Source organism: Mustela nigripes, chromosome 2 (assembly GCF_022355385.1).
Source record: "Mustela nigripes isolate SB6536 chromosome 2, MUSNIG.SB6536, whole genome shotgun sequence".
NCBI classification, from domain to species: domain Eukaryota; kingdom Metazoa; phylum Chordata; class Mammalia; order Carnivora; family Mustelidae; genus Mustela; species Mustela nigripes.
The window spans coordinates 207,356,437-207,371,320 of NC_081558.1; the positions used below are offsets into that span (position 1 = coordinate 207,356,437).

Sequence of the window (14,884 nt, forward strand, 5' to 3'; positions counted from 1 at the left end):
AAGCAGGCTCCCCGCCGAGCATAGAGCCTGATGTGGGGCTCGATCCCAGGACCCTGAGATCATGACCTGAGCCAAAGGCAGATGCTTAACCCACTGAACCACTCAGGCACCCCTCCATGATCAGCTTTTAAGGAAACAAAGCCACAATGATATATCCTCCACTAAAATGGCTAAAACAAAAAACCACAAATGCTGGCAAGTACGCAGAGAAATTGGCTCACTCATACATTGCTGATGAGAATGTAAAATAGTCCATTCTGGGAAACAGTTTGGCAGTTTTTTTAAGATACAAGCATGCTACTACGCCATGATCCACCAGTTGTACTCCTGGGCATTATCCCAGAGAAGTGAAAACTTATGTTTACCCAAAAATCTGTAGAGGAATATTTGTAGCAGCTTTATTTATAATAGCGCCCAACTGGAAACAACCCAGAAGTCCTTCAATGGGCGAGTGAGTGGTTAAACCAGCCGTGATACATCCATACCATGAAATGCCACTTGGCGATAAAAAGGAGTGGACTAGGGGTGCCTGGGTGGCTCAGTCAGCTAAGTGTCTGATGCTTGATTTCAGCTCGGATCGTGATCTCAGGGTCCTGGGATCAAGCCCTGTGTTGGGCTCTGCCCTCAGCACAGAGGCTGCGTGGAATTCTCTCTCTCTCCCTCTTCCTCTGCTCTTCCTCCTGCTCATGCTCTAACATAAATGCTCTCTCTCCAAAATAAATGAATTCATAAAAAAAAATGGACTATTGACACATGCAATTTAGATGAATCTCCAGAGATTTATGCAGAGTAAAAAAAGTCAATCCTGAAAGGTCACATACTACTCTTGAAGTGGCAAAATTATAAAAATGGAGAATAGATTTGTTGTTGCCGGGAGTTAAGGACAAGTGAGGGGAGAAGGGATGGGAAGGCGGCGGGGGAAAAGGGCAGCACAAAGGATCTTCCCCGCGATGGAACTGTTCTGCATCAATGTTAAGGTCCTGGTGGTAGTATTACACTATGGTTTTATAAAATGTTACCATGCAGGGAATCAGGAGGAGGGGACTGCTTAAAGGGCACATGGGATCTCTCTGTATTATTTCTTATAACTGCATATATATATATATATATATATATATATATATATATATATATATATATATATATATATTTTTTATTTCTCAATCATCAAAATCAAAAGTTTCTTTAAAAGCTTATCATTCTTGGGGCACCCGTGTGGCTCAGTGGGTTAAGTGTCTGCCTTCGGCTCAGGTCATGATCTCAGGGTCCTGGGATCAAGCCCCACATCAGGCTCTATGCTTGGCGGGGAGCCTGATTCCTCTCTCTCTCTGCCTGCCTCTCTGCCTAAATGTGATCTCTGTCAAAAAAATAAAATCTTAAAAAAATAAATAAAAGCCTATCATTCTCTATAACTTTTTAGAGGTTAATGAACATAATCGAGTGATGTAAGAATCAAGGTTGGGGTGCCCGGGTAGCTCAGTTGGTTAAGCATATGACTCTTGGTTTTGGTTCAGGTCATGATCTCAGAGTCATGTCATCGAGTCCCCCAGTGGGCTCTCTGTGCTCAGCAGGGAACCTGCCTGAGGTTCTCTCTCTCTCTCTCTCCCTCTGCCCCCCCCCATGCTCACACTCTCTCTCTTGCTCTAAAATAAATAAAATCTTTTAAAAAATAAAAAGAATCAAGGCTACTGTCTTGAATAGCAATCATATAAGACTGAAAAAGTCAATACCCAGAAGAACTACCAGCCTTGGTCTTGAACTTTGGGTCTTCTTAGGTCAGTCTCTTATGCCTGGCTGTCCTTGGGCCAATCTCCCTTCTCCCCCACTTGTCTCTTTTGATGTGGGTGAAAAAATCATCGTTCCTGCTTCAGTGTTATTTTCAAGCCAAGAAGACTTGGAATGAGGGCCTCTCTTACAGAGTAAGTGCATAGACTTCTTAATGATGATTTATAGTCTCAGAATGTCTTCTTACTTCTAGAGTATTACATGGAGAAGTGAAACAGATGAAACAGGGTCTTGAATTAAAATAACCTGATTTGACAATGCGAGTTAATCCCCAACTGTCATTAAACTTGGATACAAAAAGTTCAAAGAAAGTGGCTGAGAAAAATTCTTCCCTCTTGAGCAAAGCAGTCAGCATGGTAAAGACACGTATATTTATTTCATATGACAGCACATTTCACAGGATATGTACAGAATGTTGGTATACCACTGACTTTAATACTGTATTTCTATAAAGTATATAGTTATAAATATTGTATGCCACATAAGCAATAAAATTCTTACATATAAACAGCAATCTACTATAGAGAACAAAGAATTCACAAAGAGATCCTTAGTGTCTAATGTCTGCTCTGCTTTTAACAGAACTGGTAAATATTTTAATAACACAGAATAATGGCTAGTTATTTGCAGCATACCTTTGACTTTCAGAACTCTGTGTCCTTTCAGCAACATGCCAAACATAGTTTTCCTGATAAAGGCTGAGCTGCTGCCTGATATGTATATTGTAGACAGTAGTTTATACTCAATAGGAAACATTGCTCACAGAACCGCGATCTGCACTAGTGAAGTAGATAATGAATTCTGCTAAGGGAGAGCAAATACCATATACACTAATCACATAGATGTTAAAGCCACAGTTTCAACAAGTTAATTCACATTCTGAAGCACACTGCTTATAGTAATACTGCTGTTTAAAATATACTACTGCTGAAATGATTAGAACCCTCAAAAAGCACAATATAAAACTCACAAGAGTTATTTCTAACAGCAAATCTGGGCTGTCAACAGAGAGAGGATTACTTCTATAAATATAGTATTTTGATAACATTTGAGCATTTAGAAAAGTGCTTTTTTTCCTACTAGATTTGCTTTACATATTTGAGTGCAACTCAGTTTGCTGTGCTTTTCTCCATTTTACACAATCTTAGCCCGAATTCTATTTTCTGATATTCTCCCAATGCACCTCTCTGAAGGTTAAATGTGGACAATGGAATTTAGGTGGACATGTACAACTCTTTATATAAAAGGAACGTTAATATAAGTCTTACCAGGTAAAGATGATTTTAACTTAAACAACAAAACAACTATTGCCCAAGGAGTTTTCTTTTGGGGATTACTGAATGGTATCAAAATACTACACTGTGTAAAAATTCTGTGAACTTCATAAAATTAATAAAAGCAGGATCAGTTGCATACTGGCAGTGCAGGAGACAAAACCCACAGGTGATTTGAGGGGTGGCCTCTAATGATGTAAAGCAGCATCACGGAGCCTCTCAAGGGGACAGAGCACACACTCCAATTCCCCAGTTCCAAGCATTCTGAGTAGATCCCCAATTCCAGGCATTCTGAGGACTGCTGCCTTCCTGCTAACGAAGTTCCAGAGTGAAAGCAGCAAAGACGAAGTGTGGGAGGGAAAAGGGCGACATACACCTTAGTGCAGAGAGAGGGGAGTGCGTTTAGCTCTAAAATTTCTCATTAAACTTGGAGGTATGTGCCTTCCTGACAGATAAGGCCACAGTGCTTTTTTGTAAGGGCCGGAATGTCCATCCACAAAATCGACTGCTTCCAGCTGCAAGAACCCCCTCCCAGAGAGAAGCATTTGGGGGTGCTGGAGTGCAGTAACAAAGATGTGTGTGTTCAGAGGAGCAGGACGGAATGGCAGGACAATCTGGTAGTGAGATTCTAGGTTTGGAAAGAAAGTCAATGAAATGTCCAAATTTCATTTATAGCCATCCTTTCGGTAATGAAATACTGAAAAGCGAATTCTGTTAGAACTTTTAGGTAAAATCTGGTCTGAGTTACAGCCTAGAATTTAAGTTATGAGTTTTACAATTATATAAAAGTGTGTATATGTGTGTGTGTGTGTGTGTGTGTGTGTGTAGTGTATATACACACTTTTTTTTTAAAGCCATGCCTTTCAAAACTGTTTCAGTATAACTTTGATAGCTCTTTGGTGAATACTTGGAAACACCAATTGTTTTCAAGTACAAAAGAGCTGGCAGAAATGTCAGCTAGAAGTTTGGGGTTTTTGAGTTTCTTCAGAGAAGACTGGCAAAGAATTTCTGAATAAGGACTACTTTTTTTCCAAAGTAGTTTTGAGCACTGTTTGTGGCTACTACTCTCTCTTACTTATCCAAACAGAAACACACCAAAACTCCAGGTATTAATGAGAAGGACTTTTTTTCCTTATTTCCAATATACACATATTCCAACTCTGTACACATTAAATAGTGGTATTTTATGACAACATCAGTGCACTGAACAATTACTTATTGCACATAATGAATAACTAATGCCCAATTCTTTTGGCTCTAACCTGCCCAAACAAAACAAACAAACAAAAAAAAACAATTGTTTTCTATTGCATAACCTTATCTTTCTGTAAAATCTAGTGTAGGTGATGCCTTAGATGCCAAGGTTGTGAAAGGGGCTCCCGAAGGGGTGGTGGCAGGGGGGAGCAGAGTGACAGGAGGTGGAGGTGGTCTTCTTGATGGCAATGCACAGAAAGGAACATTTGTACCTTTATTCCAGTCATCATCAAAGGTCGTGCTGGAGCCAGAAAGTGAACTCGGCTGGTGATCCAGTAAGTCTGGACAAGCTAACTTTGACTTCCCTTTCACACCAAAGTCATCTTCTTCCTCGAAGGTTACCCATCCTTTTGGGTTGCTGATTTTTGCCGTGGACTGGCCCTGCAGATCAAAACTGTCCTTAAAACAATCCAGTGAAGATGCGGGCTTGCTACTGGTACGACCCAGAGGCTTCAGAGAAGGGAAAGGATTGTTAGCAACAGGCTCTTCTTTGGAGAGCCAAGAAGTTGCCTCAGATTCTTGAGACTCGGCTCTAAATGGGTTTCCGGGAGTGGCGGTCCTGTCCGTAAAAGGATTTGTGCTGCTCAAGCTAGTAACAAATGGGTTTGGAGAACACCGCATATTTTCCTGGGATTTACTCCGGGCTGGAATTGGAGGCATGCAACTTACAGAACTCAAAGTAGTCGCGTTACTTTGTGTTGCAGAAGGCAACTGAACCAACCCCTTTGGGTTTGGAGTTAGAACAGATGATGTTTGAACAGATAACTGAGGCTTGGATACAGCAAGCACATTAAATGACAGATCTTCAAACGGGTCACTCTTTAAGGGTGATTCCAGTCTGACAGCAGAGACTCCATTTGCTTTTACCTGAAAAGACAGCACTCAATAGTCAGGGGAAAAAAAAAAGGTAATATACAGTTTTTAACACCTCCCTTATGCTTCCTGTCTCAATTATTATTCATTCTGGAGGGGCAAGTATACAAACTTAAAAGTAAAAACGGCTTTGTGTAGTTCGTTACTCTGGTGGTTTCGGTAAGATGAAACAACTAAAACCTTATTCTTTAAAAACTCTCTACTAAATAAACCCTTTTACACACATTTTTTAAACCCCGAAGAAATTAAAAAGAGACTGTTCCGTTCATGCAAGTCCTAATATGATAAAATGGAGGTTCAGGATTAGCAAATGACATTTGCTCATGCCCTGTTCTATCAAATGTTAGCACAAACTTCAGAAACCCATATCCAGAACTTACGCTAAATCTATACATTAGACTTCCAACACCGATCTATGATGATGATGTGGTTTCATTGTTCTTTTAAATATATTTTCATTTAAAGTTAATGTTACTATGGAAACTCAACTTCTCGAATGAAATGGATTTTATTAGTATATTTGTATTCATAAGCTAAAGACAACACATCTTTTCTATTTGGAAAAAAGAATTTTCGGAGCATTCTTTGCCTTTTAAGTTCTCCTTCATAGACCAAACAATGTGACAATATTCCTCAGTTGACCCTCTTCATCTTATGATAAAATGTTCCAAAACAGACATGCTTATTAATAATCATACCCAGTGACCGTTTAAAAGCAGGGGGGTTAGCCCATTTTCTATTTGGTGTACTCTAAAACTGAGATGAGTGCAACACAGTCCTTTCTACATGACAGAGTTGGCTGTGAACTGGGAGGAGGAGTGTTCCGAATTACTTCTTGGTCATAACAGTTGTGCACCCTGTGCCTAGCTCACAAAGAAACCAGTGGAAGTGGAGCGTGGCTATGAGCCTGAGCAAAGGCAACCTTTCTTATGGGAAGGAGAACCTTGGCCTTATCAGCAAATAAGCTCATCAGACGCTTCATTTTAATTTAAAAAATAGCAACTGTACGTAATTATTGAAACTAAAGAGATGACTTGGATATTGATGCCGTATTTAAAGAGAAGACAAACTTTAGGTTGGAAAGGGCAGGGGAGGGAGAATTTTAGCTCAAGCCCTACAAGTAACAAAATGGAGCACTACCCGAAATGAATTCAGATAGTTGTGAAGTCAAAATAACTAAATGTTCATGAACTGCACTGAAAAAGAGAACAGCAGTTCTTCCCCCAAAACATAATTGCATATTTTGAAACAGTAACTTGCTACTTTAACCATAGGGAAGGCTGTTCATTTGTATAAAGAAATCATGGATAATTACATTAAGTGAGTAACTTTCAAGTATATGATTGTTTTATTCAATTGTCCTAGGACATACTTTATAATTGAATAAACAAGCATGTTTATTTCAACTTAATATGATAATAAATTTGTACAAAAGTAAACATTTAACAGATGCAAAACTATATTCTAAGTGTATTAAAGGTAAACATTTATATATGAAAATCTGCTTAAGAGAAATCTATTGGAGACATAAAAAATTACAATTAACTCTACATTACTGATAATCTCTGGATTATTACGATTAATACAACAAAATGGCAGTACCCAGTCGTGTCTGGGACCCAATTCTCCCATGGCAGATGAACAGTCCACAACACAGAAAGGAGAATTTTATGTTTTGCACACTTTAGAATAGCAGGCCCTTGGCAAGTGAATGCTCTACATTTAAATATCTTTATTTTTATATGCAAAAAAATTTGTTTTCAAAATATATTAAGTATAATTTGACAGAAGCAGGATCATTTTACCCAATAACACTTGAAATTACAATGAGAGCCACACCACCATTCACTGTATTAGAATTAAGTTATAATTTCAGCAGGATTTGTGAATTAACATTTTTTAAATGATGGTAGCTTTACAGAGAAAGGTGTTGGAAGGACCTTAAAATAATCCTATTATAATATTAACTTTTATCATTCTAAATCATCAGTTCTTCCTTACCAAAAATAATCCTGTTAGTAAAATTCTTTGAAAAAAAAATTCCCAAAAGAAACCCAAGAAAAAAGGTTGACTTTTCTATTTATGTACTTATGCCATTATTAAAACCATGACCCAGTTTGGTCTTGCCAAACAGACTTTCTAATACCTAAAGCTTACCGTCTTGGAGTTATACTTTTTAGTTTTGTTAATTTTCATAAAAAAACAAAGCAAAAAAAATGGTAAAGCATTAACAAGAACTAAAATGGTTCCTAAAAATTCGAAATATTAAGAAAAAAAAGCACGTTTATGGTATGATAATAGAATTTATTAATGTGGACAGGTGGTTTTAAAAATGGGTGAGACTTTAGATGTATGAAGCAAAAGATTCATACATCTAATGTGCTAAGACAGATGAAAAGCACAGATAAGATTGAGAAAGAGTCCAATACCTGTTACCCTGATGCTTGCTCCTGCTTTGAGAAAGGGAACACAGACATCAAAGGAGAGCGTTAGGAGGACAATCTGAGACCAACCGGCAACCCTAACAATTCAGTCTTCAAAATGCTTTTATGTCTGTATTATACACAGAACCTGAGGGCGGCAAAATGTGCAGGTCACAGCATGCGTTCAAGAGACAACTCTAATTTCTTTTGTAATTTTGCATTAAAAAATGTATCGTTAAATTCGGGCTCAAACTTCAGTTCTGTCAGAGGCGGATGACTAGCCACTTCCAAATTTTGTTCCTACAAAAGTAATATCCCAAATAGGTTTGGGATCTCTAAGAAAAGCAGTCTAATGTCCCCCTGCCGCTGCCAAGTCCTACGGTGAAGCCCTAACTCTCAGTGGGATGGTGTTCGGAGGTGGGGCCTCTGGGGGGTGACTGGGGATATTTGAGGCCAGGAGGGTGGGGACTCGTGAGGGATCTGTGCCCTCATGAAAGGACATGTCAGAGAGCTGGCTCTCTCCCCCTCTGTGAGCACACAGTGAGAAGCAGTCTGCAAGCTGGGAAACGAACCCTCACCAGAACCCAGCTGTGTTGGTATTCTGATCTCAGACTTCAAGCCTCCAGAGCTCTAAGAACACACATTCCTGTGGTTTCAGCCACCCCGTTTTTGTTACGGCAGCCCAGGAAGAGGACAACAGCCACAAGACAGCCCATGGGGTTATCACCATGAGAGAAAAGTACTTTGTAAAGGTACTACCCTATTGAAAAATCAGTATTTATTTTAACAAAATGACCAGGATCCAGGCACATTCTATATTAAGCAAATTTTTAGAAGGATGATAACACTATCATTAATTCACCTCAGAATTTATTTGTGGTAAGGTACAACAAAATAAAAAACCAGAGCCTATTTTTGTTGTTTAAAAATGAAATCATCTTTCCATAACACAGCAGTATTTTTTTTAATACAGTCTCAAAAACAGTTTTGAGCAAATCTTCCCCAATATCTAAAGCTTACCTTATTTTAAAATATCAAAACTCATTTTTACAATTGAGGAAGTCACCACTCTGAAGTATATTAAACGTGAATAGAGTTTCCTGATTACTAAACATGAAGACTCCTGAATTTAAACGAGTACTTTTTCGATGATGTCAGTCAGGGCTACGTGTCTTGGCTTTGGCACTGAGAGAAGAGGGTCGGAGGTATTGACTAGATCCAGAATGCTGAGATTTCCTACGTGGTCTCTTCCATGGTCTTCCCTCCCTGTCAGCTCTCAGGACTACAGTATAGCAGTGAGGCTGTTCCTTCATCTCTGGCTGAATTTCCTGACTTCCAGTTCTTAGATGACAATCAGATGACTAAGGTGCCAGATGTCAGGCAGAGAAGAAAGGCATTTCTACATTTTGTACATGTTATATAGTCATCTGCATTGGACAAATCTTCTCTGTAGAAAATTATAGAGTCAAAGACCATTTAAATAATAATAAAAAGGAAAGCTGAGCCATGTATGTTTTTATGTTTTAAATACCTTGTAGATTTGGAGCAGAATTAATAACAAAGACTTGTAAAAATTACATATTACCAAAATATCAGATACATCCTATTTTAAATTCTTATCATTTTCAACCTATAGCTCTGGGAGATTTTTAAATTTTAGGCATTTAATATTTTTTGAATAGGCATTATTTTTATGGTTCAAAATCCGAGAGGTACGAGAAGCTAAAATGCCTCCCTTCCTTCCCAACCCCCAGCACTCTCCTCTCCGTGGAGGAAATGAACCACTCTGTGATCCTTTCCGAAGACAAGCCTGCACACAAACAAGACCCCCTGCTCCCCCAAGAGAGAAAAGTGTATGTGTGTAATGTTTGGAGGAATCTGGTATCAACGACTAAAATAAAAAGAATATTTAGAATTTAAAACAAACATCTTTGGTAGTTTCAAAGAAGTGGATAATACAAGATTCGAGGAGAATGTTCTCTACCAGGCCACACAGGAAGCACATGCTGTCTGCCCCCAAATCACCACACCCATTCCGATGAAAAACAGAAATCAAAACAACAGAAAATGACCTAAGAAAATGATAATGCGGGGCGCCTGGGTGGCTCAGTGGGTTGGGCTGCTGCCTTCGGCTCGGGTCATGATCTCAGGGTCCTGGGATCGAGCCCCGTATCAGGCTCTCTGCTCCGCAGGGAGCCTGCTTCCTTCTCTCTCTCTGCCTGCCTCTCTGCCTACTTGTGATCTCTGTCTGTCAAATAAATAAATAAAATCTTTAAAAAAAAAAAAAAAGAAAGAAAATGATAATGCAGTAGTCATGGGAATATTCACCCTATGGTACATCCGTGTTGTTTTCTACTGAAAACTGCAATCTTACTGAACAGTTGGCTCTTTCTCGAGTTTTCCAGAGTACTGTATCTTATGTTCATACTGGTCTAAGAATACTTAAACCGTTACAGACTTAGGAATTAAGGTTCACTTTTACTATAAAATAGAGGCTCACTTCCTCTCTTAAAAAAGTAGTAGAAAGCTCTAAGATGGCTAGTTTGAAAGTTTTTGCTCTCCAATTACATCTAAAAAAAGTTTATTCAACATTCCTTTGGGTATTCCAATAAAGTTAAAAAAAATTGTTCTTTAAGATTTACTTATTTGAGAGAGAAAGAGAGGGTGTGCGTGTGTGCATGGGGAAGGGGCTGACAGAGAGGGAGAGAACCTCAAGCAGCCTCCCCATGAGTGCAGAGCCCGAGATGGGGCTGGATCTCAAGAACCTGAGGTCACGATCTAAGCCAAAATCAAGAGTCTGGTGCCCAACCGACTGAGTCACCCAGGCACCCTGCCCTCCAATTACATAAAAACAAAACAAAACCAAAAAAACCAAGAGTACACATTTACAAGAAAATGAGAAGAAAAATTCAGGACTCACTAAAAGGGGACTGGAAGAGAGAAAGGAATAGTGGACATTTGTGGTTTGAAGGATTTCTACAGTGTTTTATATATCACCAATGTCCTCAATTTTCTGAACTAAAAAAATGTAGAATACTTTATGCTATTCATCAGCTTAAGAGAACATTTTATTTCTCTCAATTATATATACTTCTTGAGTTTTTACAAAGGTGACCAACTGTCTGGGAAAGAGCTGAGTGTTAGCAATAGTCATTTTAAGACTCATGTTTACTTTAATATCTGTATTTCACCACATAGAAGCCCAAGAAGCTGTTGACTTCTGCCTACTAGCTGGACATCTCCAGATATATGAAAATATAGATACAAACTATTATTTATAAATGTGCCTAAGGGGCATTTGCCAATGTGTACTATTTGTGTGTTTTAGATCTTCACAAAGTTTAAAAGCAGACTTCTAAAGCTTTACTCATTTCTTTGGCCTTGATGGCATTTTCAAGTTAAAACTTTGGGATAAAATAAATTGTAAGGCTGGACAACAAAAAGTGTTCTTACTAAGCACGAATTTTAACTATTTTACCAGAATGTATATAACAAAGTAAAATCACATCCAATAAAGTAGAGCAATTTAACTTGCATGACGACCCCTGTATAAAAATAACTGTATGTACACACCACAAGTCTTTCCAGTGTGAAGTCAGGTCGGTAGAGCAAAAGTCCTTGTGATCCTCTGATTTTCACCCATGAAGGCAATGGCAATGCTTTCTATGCAACACTAATGAGGTGACCTCATTCTTTGGATGGTTTCTACTTGGTCATTGAGCACACAGCCAAAACATCTAAACTGGTCCAATGACTGACCCGGAAACACCTGAGGACCCCAGGGCCCACTCCACCACAGAGAAGGACTACCAGTTGCCACTGGAGGAACCAAAGGATTATTCTCTGCTTGCTGGAAATTCACCACACTGCCAAATGGTAAGGCATCTCGCTCCAGAAAGTGAAAGCACAAACTAATATACTAGCTGTGAACAACGAGAAAAATACACTCCTGTTCGTCCTAATATATTAACTATCCAAAATAAAATGTGCATTTAAAAAAATGAAAAAGTCACAAGCACTGTAAATGTTAACAAGATAAAACAGCCCGGGAACCACTTGGAAATGCCCTCAAGACCCTGATTTCAAGCTTGCTCTCTGAGAACCCCTGATTTCAGCAAAGACTACGCCAGAGGCTTTTTAGGGCGATCTTGTTCATCCACGGGCCTTACCTGTGGTTGTGAGGAAGGCTCCGAAGGCAAGCTGTGGGACGACCTGCTGCGAGGGGGTGGCTGAGGCGGCGTTTCTAAGTTGGGCTGGGCAGCAGGCTGAGGCGAAGGGGCCGCGACAGGGACAAGAGGCTCCTGCAGCTTCTGACCAGGGGGGGGCGGAGACGGCTGCACAGGCAGGGCAGCCTGAGGCTTCAGCGGTTCAGGAAGAAGAACAGATCCTACACAATGAATTTTCAGATGTTAGGTATTTTCTAGAAAAACATATTCTGTTCTTCCTGCTGTGAGGTGTTGGGTGTTCTTGTCCCCCGCTCCCCCACCGAGCAGCCTCATTTCTTGCTGCCGGGAGAAGGAAGGGCGTCCCTACCTGAGTACGTTGCGGCAGGTGAGAGGAGGGAAAAGGGCACGTGAAAATTTCAGAATGCAACTAGAATCTCTGATACGGGGTCTACCTTTCGCCACTTCTGGTGGTTTGCTTTGGCCTTCAGGGGTCAGTCTGCCAGCAGATGCCCGAGCATGGCTCTGCGGGGCACTGATCACTCCAGCACGGGGCGGAATAGTCTAAAAATGGGGAAAAAAAAAAAACCCATTTGAGACATTTACTCAGCCCAGGCGCCCCGCCACAGACACGTTAATGCGGGGTGTAATATTATATGCGATAAAGGACTTTTAGGGTGGGTGTTAACTAGACAGCTACAACAGGAAAGACAAAGCTTTCTGTCTCAGAAATGCTCTACCCGTTTCTTACTAGGAATTAGAAGCGGTTTCATCAGAAGCAGCCCCTGCTCTTCTCCGAGAGCTCTAGCTCCAGGGTCCCACAACTAAGCAAGGGCCCCCATCCAGTGCCAGGCACCACTGGACAAGCCACTGGTTCTGGTTTTCATCTTCTTTTATTACTTACTTGTTAGATTCCAGAGAAAATGTTCATTTGGGTAAGTATTAGAGTAATTTCGTGTGTACGAGAACAAAAGCTAAACACAGAAAACCCCAGATTTACAGGGAAGGGAAAAGCCCAGTGGTACCATCCACGCCCGGACTCTTCTTACCTTCAGAACCAGTTAGTACACTGACTCCTATCATAAATGTTCTCCCTTGCGATCCGGCTATAAAATTCTTCTTCTCAAAGGATGACTTTCTATCCTCATTAATTACTGAGATAATGCCTTAAAAAGCTGCCCAAACACACTGCCATCTCATAAACTTTGAGATTCTAAGTTATTTAGGGACCATAAATACTGAAGGACATCACTTTTGTTCAAATAATAAAGTATGTGTGTGTGTGTTTGTATATATTTTATATATATATATATATATATATATATATATATATATATATATATTCATAAAGGAAGAAAAATTCTTACAAAACTTTATTCGCCATGAATTTTCCTACACTTCTAAAGACTTTTCTGTAAAACAGAAAGCTTTGGTTTAGTGTCAGTTAATACTATGGCAATAAAACACATCACCATGAGAGACTATGGACTCTGAAAAACAATCTGAGGGTTTTGAAGGGGCGGGGGATGGGAGGTTGGGGTACCAGGTGGTGGGTATTACAGAGGGCACAGATTGCATGGAGCACTGGGTGTGGTGAAAAAAATAATGAATTCTGTTATGCTGAAAATAAATAAAAAATAAATTAAAAAAAAAAAACACATCACTTACTATCCTTGATGGCTATAGTCTTAGTTTCAGAGAATCATTTGCTCTACCTTATACCTAGCATCTCACTTTTTTGTTTTTATTAACATATAATGTATTATTTGTTTCAGGGATACAGGTCTGTGAATCATCAGTCTTACACAACTCACAGCACTCACCATAGCACATACCCTCCCCAATGTCCATCATCCAGCCACCCCATCCCTCCCCCTCCACTCCCTAGCAACCCTCAGTTTGTCTCTTATGCTTTGTCTCCCTCCTGATTCCAACTTATTTCATTTTCCCCTCCCTTCCCACAACGATCTCCCCACTCTGCCTCTTAAATTTCTTATATCAGAGAGATCATGTGATAATTGTCTTTCTCTGATTACTTATTTTGCTTAGCATGATACCCTCTAGTTCCAAGCACGTTGTTGCAAATGGCAAGATTTTGGCTTTTTGATGACTAAAAAGTATTCCTGTGTGTGTGTGTGTGTGTGTGTGTGTGTGTGCGCGCGCGACATCTTCTTTATCCATTCATCTGTTGACAGACATCTTGGCTCTTTCCATAGTTTGGCTATTATGACATTGCTGCTCTAAAAACTGGGGTGCACATGCCCCTTCGGATTACTACATTTGTATCTTCTGGGTAAATAGTAGTAGTGCAATTGCTGGCTCATAGGGTAGCTCTATTTTCAACTTTCTGAAGAACCTCCATACTGTTTTCCAGAGTGGCTGCACCAGCGTGCATCCCCACCAACAGTGTAGGAGGGTTCCCCTTCTCTGTATCCTCACCAACATCTGTTTTTTCTGACTTGTTAATTTTAGCCATTCTGACTGGTGTGAGGTGGTACCTCACTGTGGTTTGGATTTGTATTTCCCTGAGGCCGAGTGATGTTGAGCACTTTTCATGTGTCTGTTAGCCATTCGGATGTCTTCTTTGCAGAAATGTCTTGTTCATGGCTTCTGCCCATTTCTTGATTGGATTATTTGTTCTCTGGGTGTTTGTTATCTTTGAAGAGTTAATGTTATCCTTAAAGGGTACCCTGGAGGTCATCAAGTGCCTTTCCCTCATTTTAGAGTTGAGGAAACTAGGCCCTGACACGTGGTTTCCTGAGATAACACACCCGACTGACAGTAAACCAGAACCCAGACCCTAAACCCACTGGCCCTCAGGCTAGGTGTTGCCTACCGGTCTGGCTGCACTGTATCCAGCAGGTCCTGGGCCTGTGAGTCCTGCCTGAGGAGAAGGCTGATTGCGTCCTGAAACAAAGACATCACACCATGTGTTTAAGTTGTTTTTTTTTTTTTTTTTTTAGAGAAAGAAATAAGAACCCATGTACTTCTATCCCAAGTGTCTACATGGTCCAGTTTTAAGGTTAAGGAGCTAAATTCAAGTGTTTTTACCTATATTATCTTTCCGTGTAGTTCCAGGGCTTTTGGGTGCTTTGAAGCATGAAGGGGAAAA

General features: G+C 40.0%; 1 protein-coding gene across 8 annotated transcripts in view; it reads right to left on the reverse strand.

The window, feature by feature from the left end:
- Positions 1-2,141: 2,141 nt before the first annotated feature.
- SYNJ1 (synaptojanin 1) overlaps positions 2,142-14,884 on the reverse strand; it is an 86,802-nt gene continuing 74,059 nt past the window's right edge. For 4 of the 8 annotated variants that reach the window (XM_059392267.1, XM_059392270.1, XM_059392269.1 and 1 more), the window contains 5 exons: positions 14,824-14,862; positions 14,609-14,679; positions 12,228-12,336; positions 11,779-11,996; positions 2,142-5,180 (listed from right to left, as the gene is read on the reverse strand). In XM_059392267.1, coding sequence (XP_059248250.1) covers positions 4,377-5,180; positions 11,779-11,996; positions 12,228-12,336; positions 14,609-14,679; positions 14,824-14,862 — 1,241 coding nt within the window. In that variant the 3' untranslated portion in view covers positions 2,142-4,376. Of the gene's footprint in view, positions 5,181-7,615; positions 7,640-11,778; positions 11,997-12,227; positions 12,337-14,608; positions 14,680-14,823; positions 14,863-14,884 lie in introns of all 8 variants that reach the window. The other 4 variants (XM_059392273.1, XM_059392272.1, XM_059392275.1 and 1 more) reach the window with 3 other exon arrangements.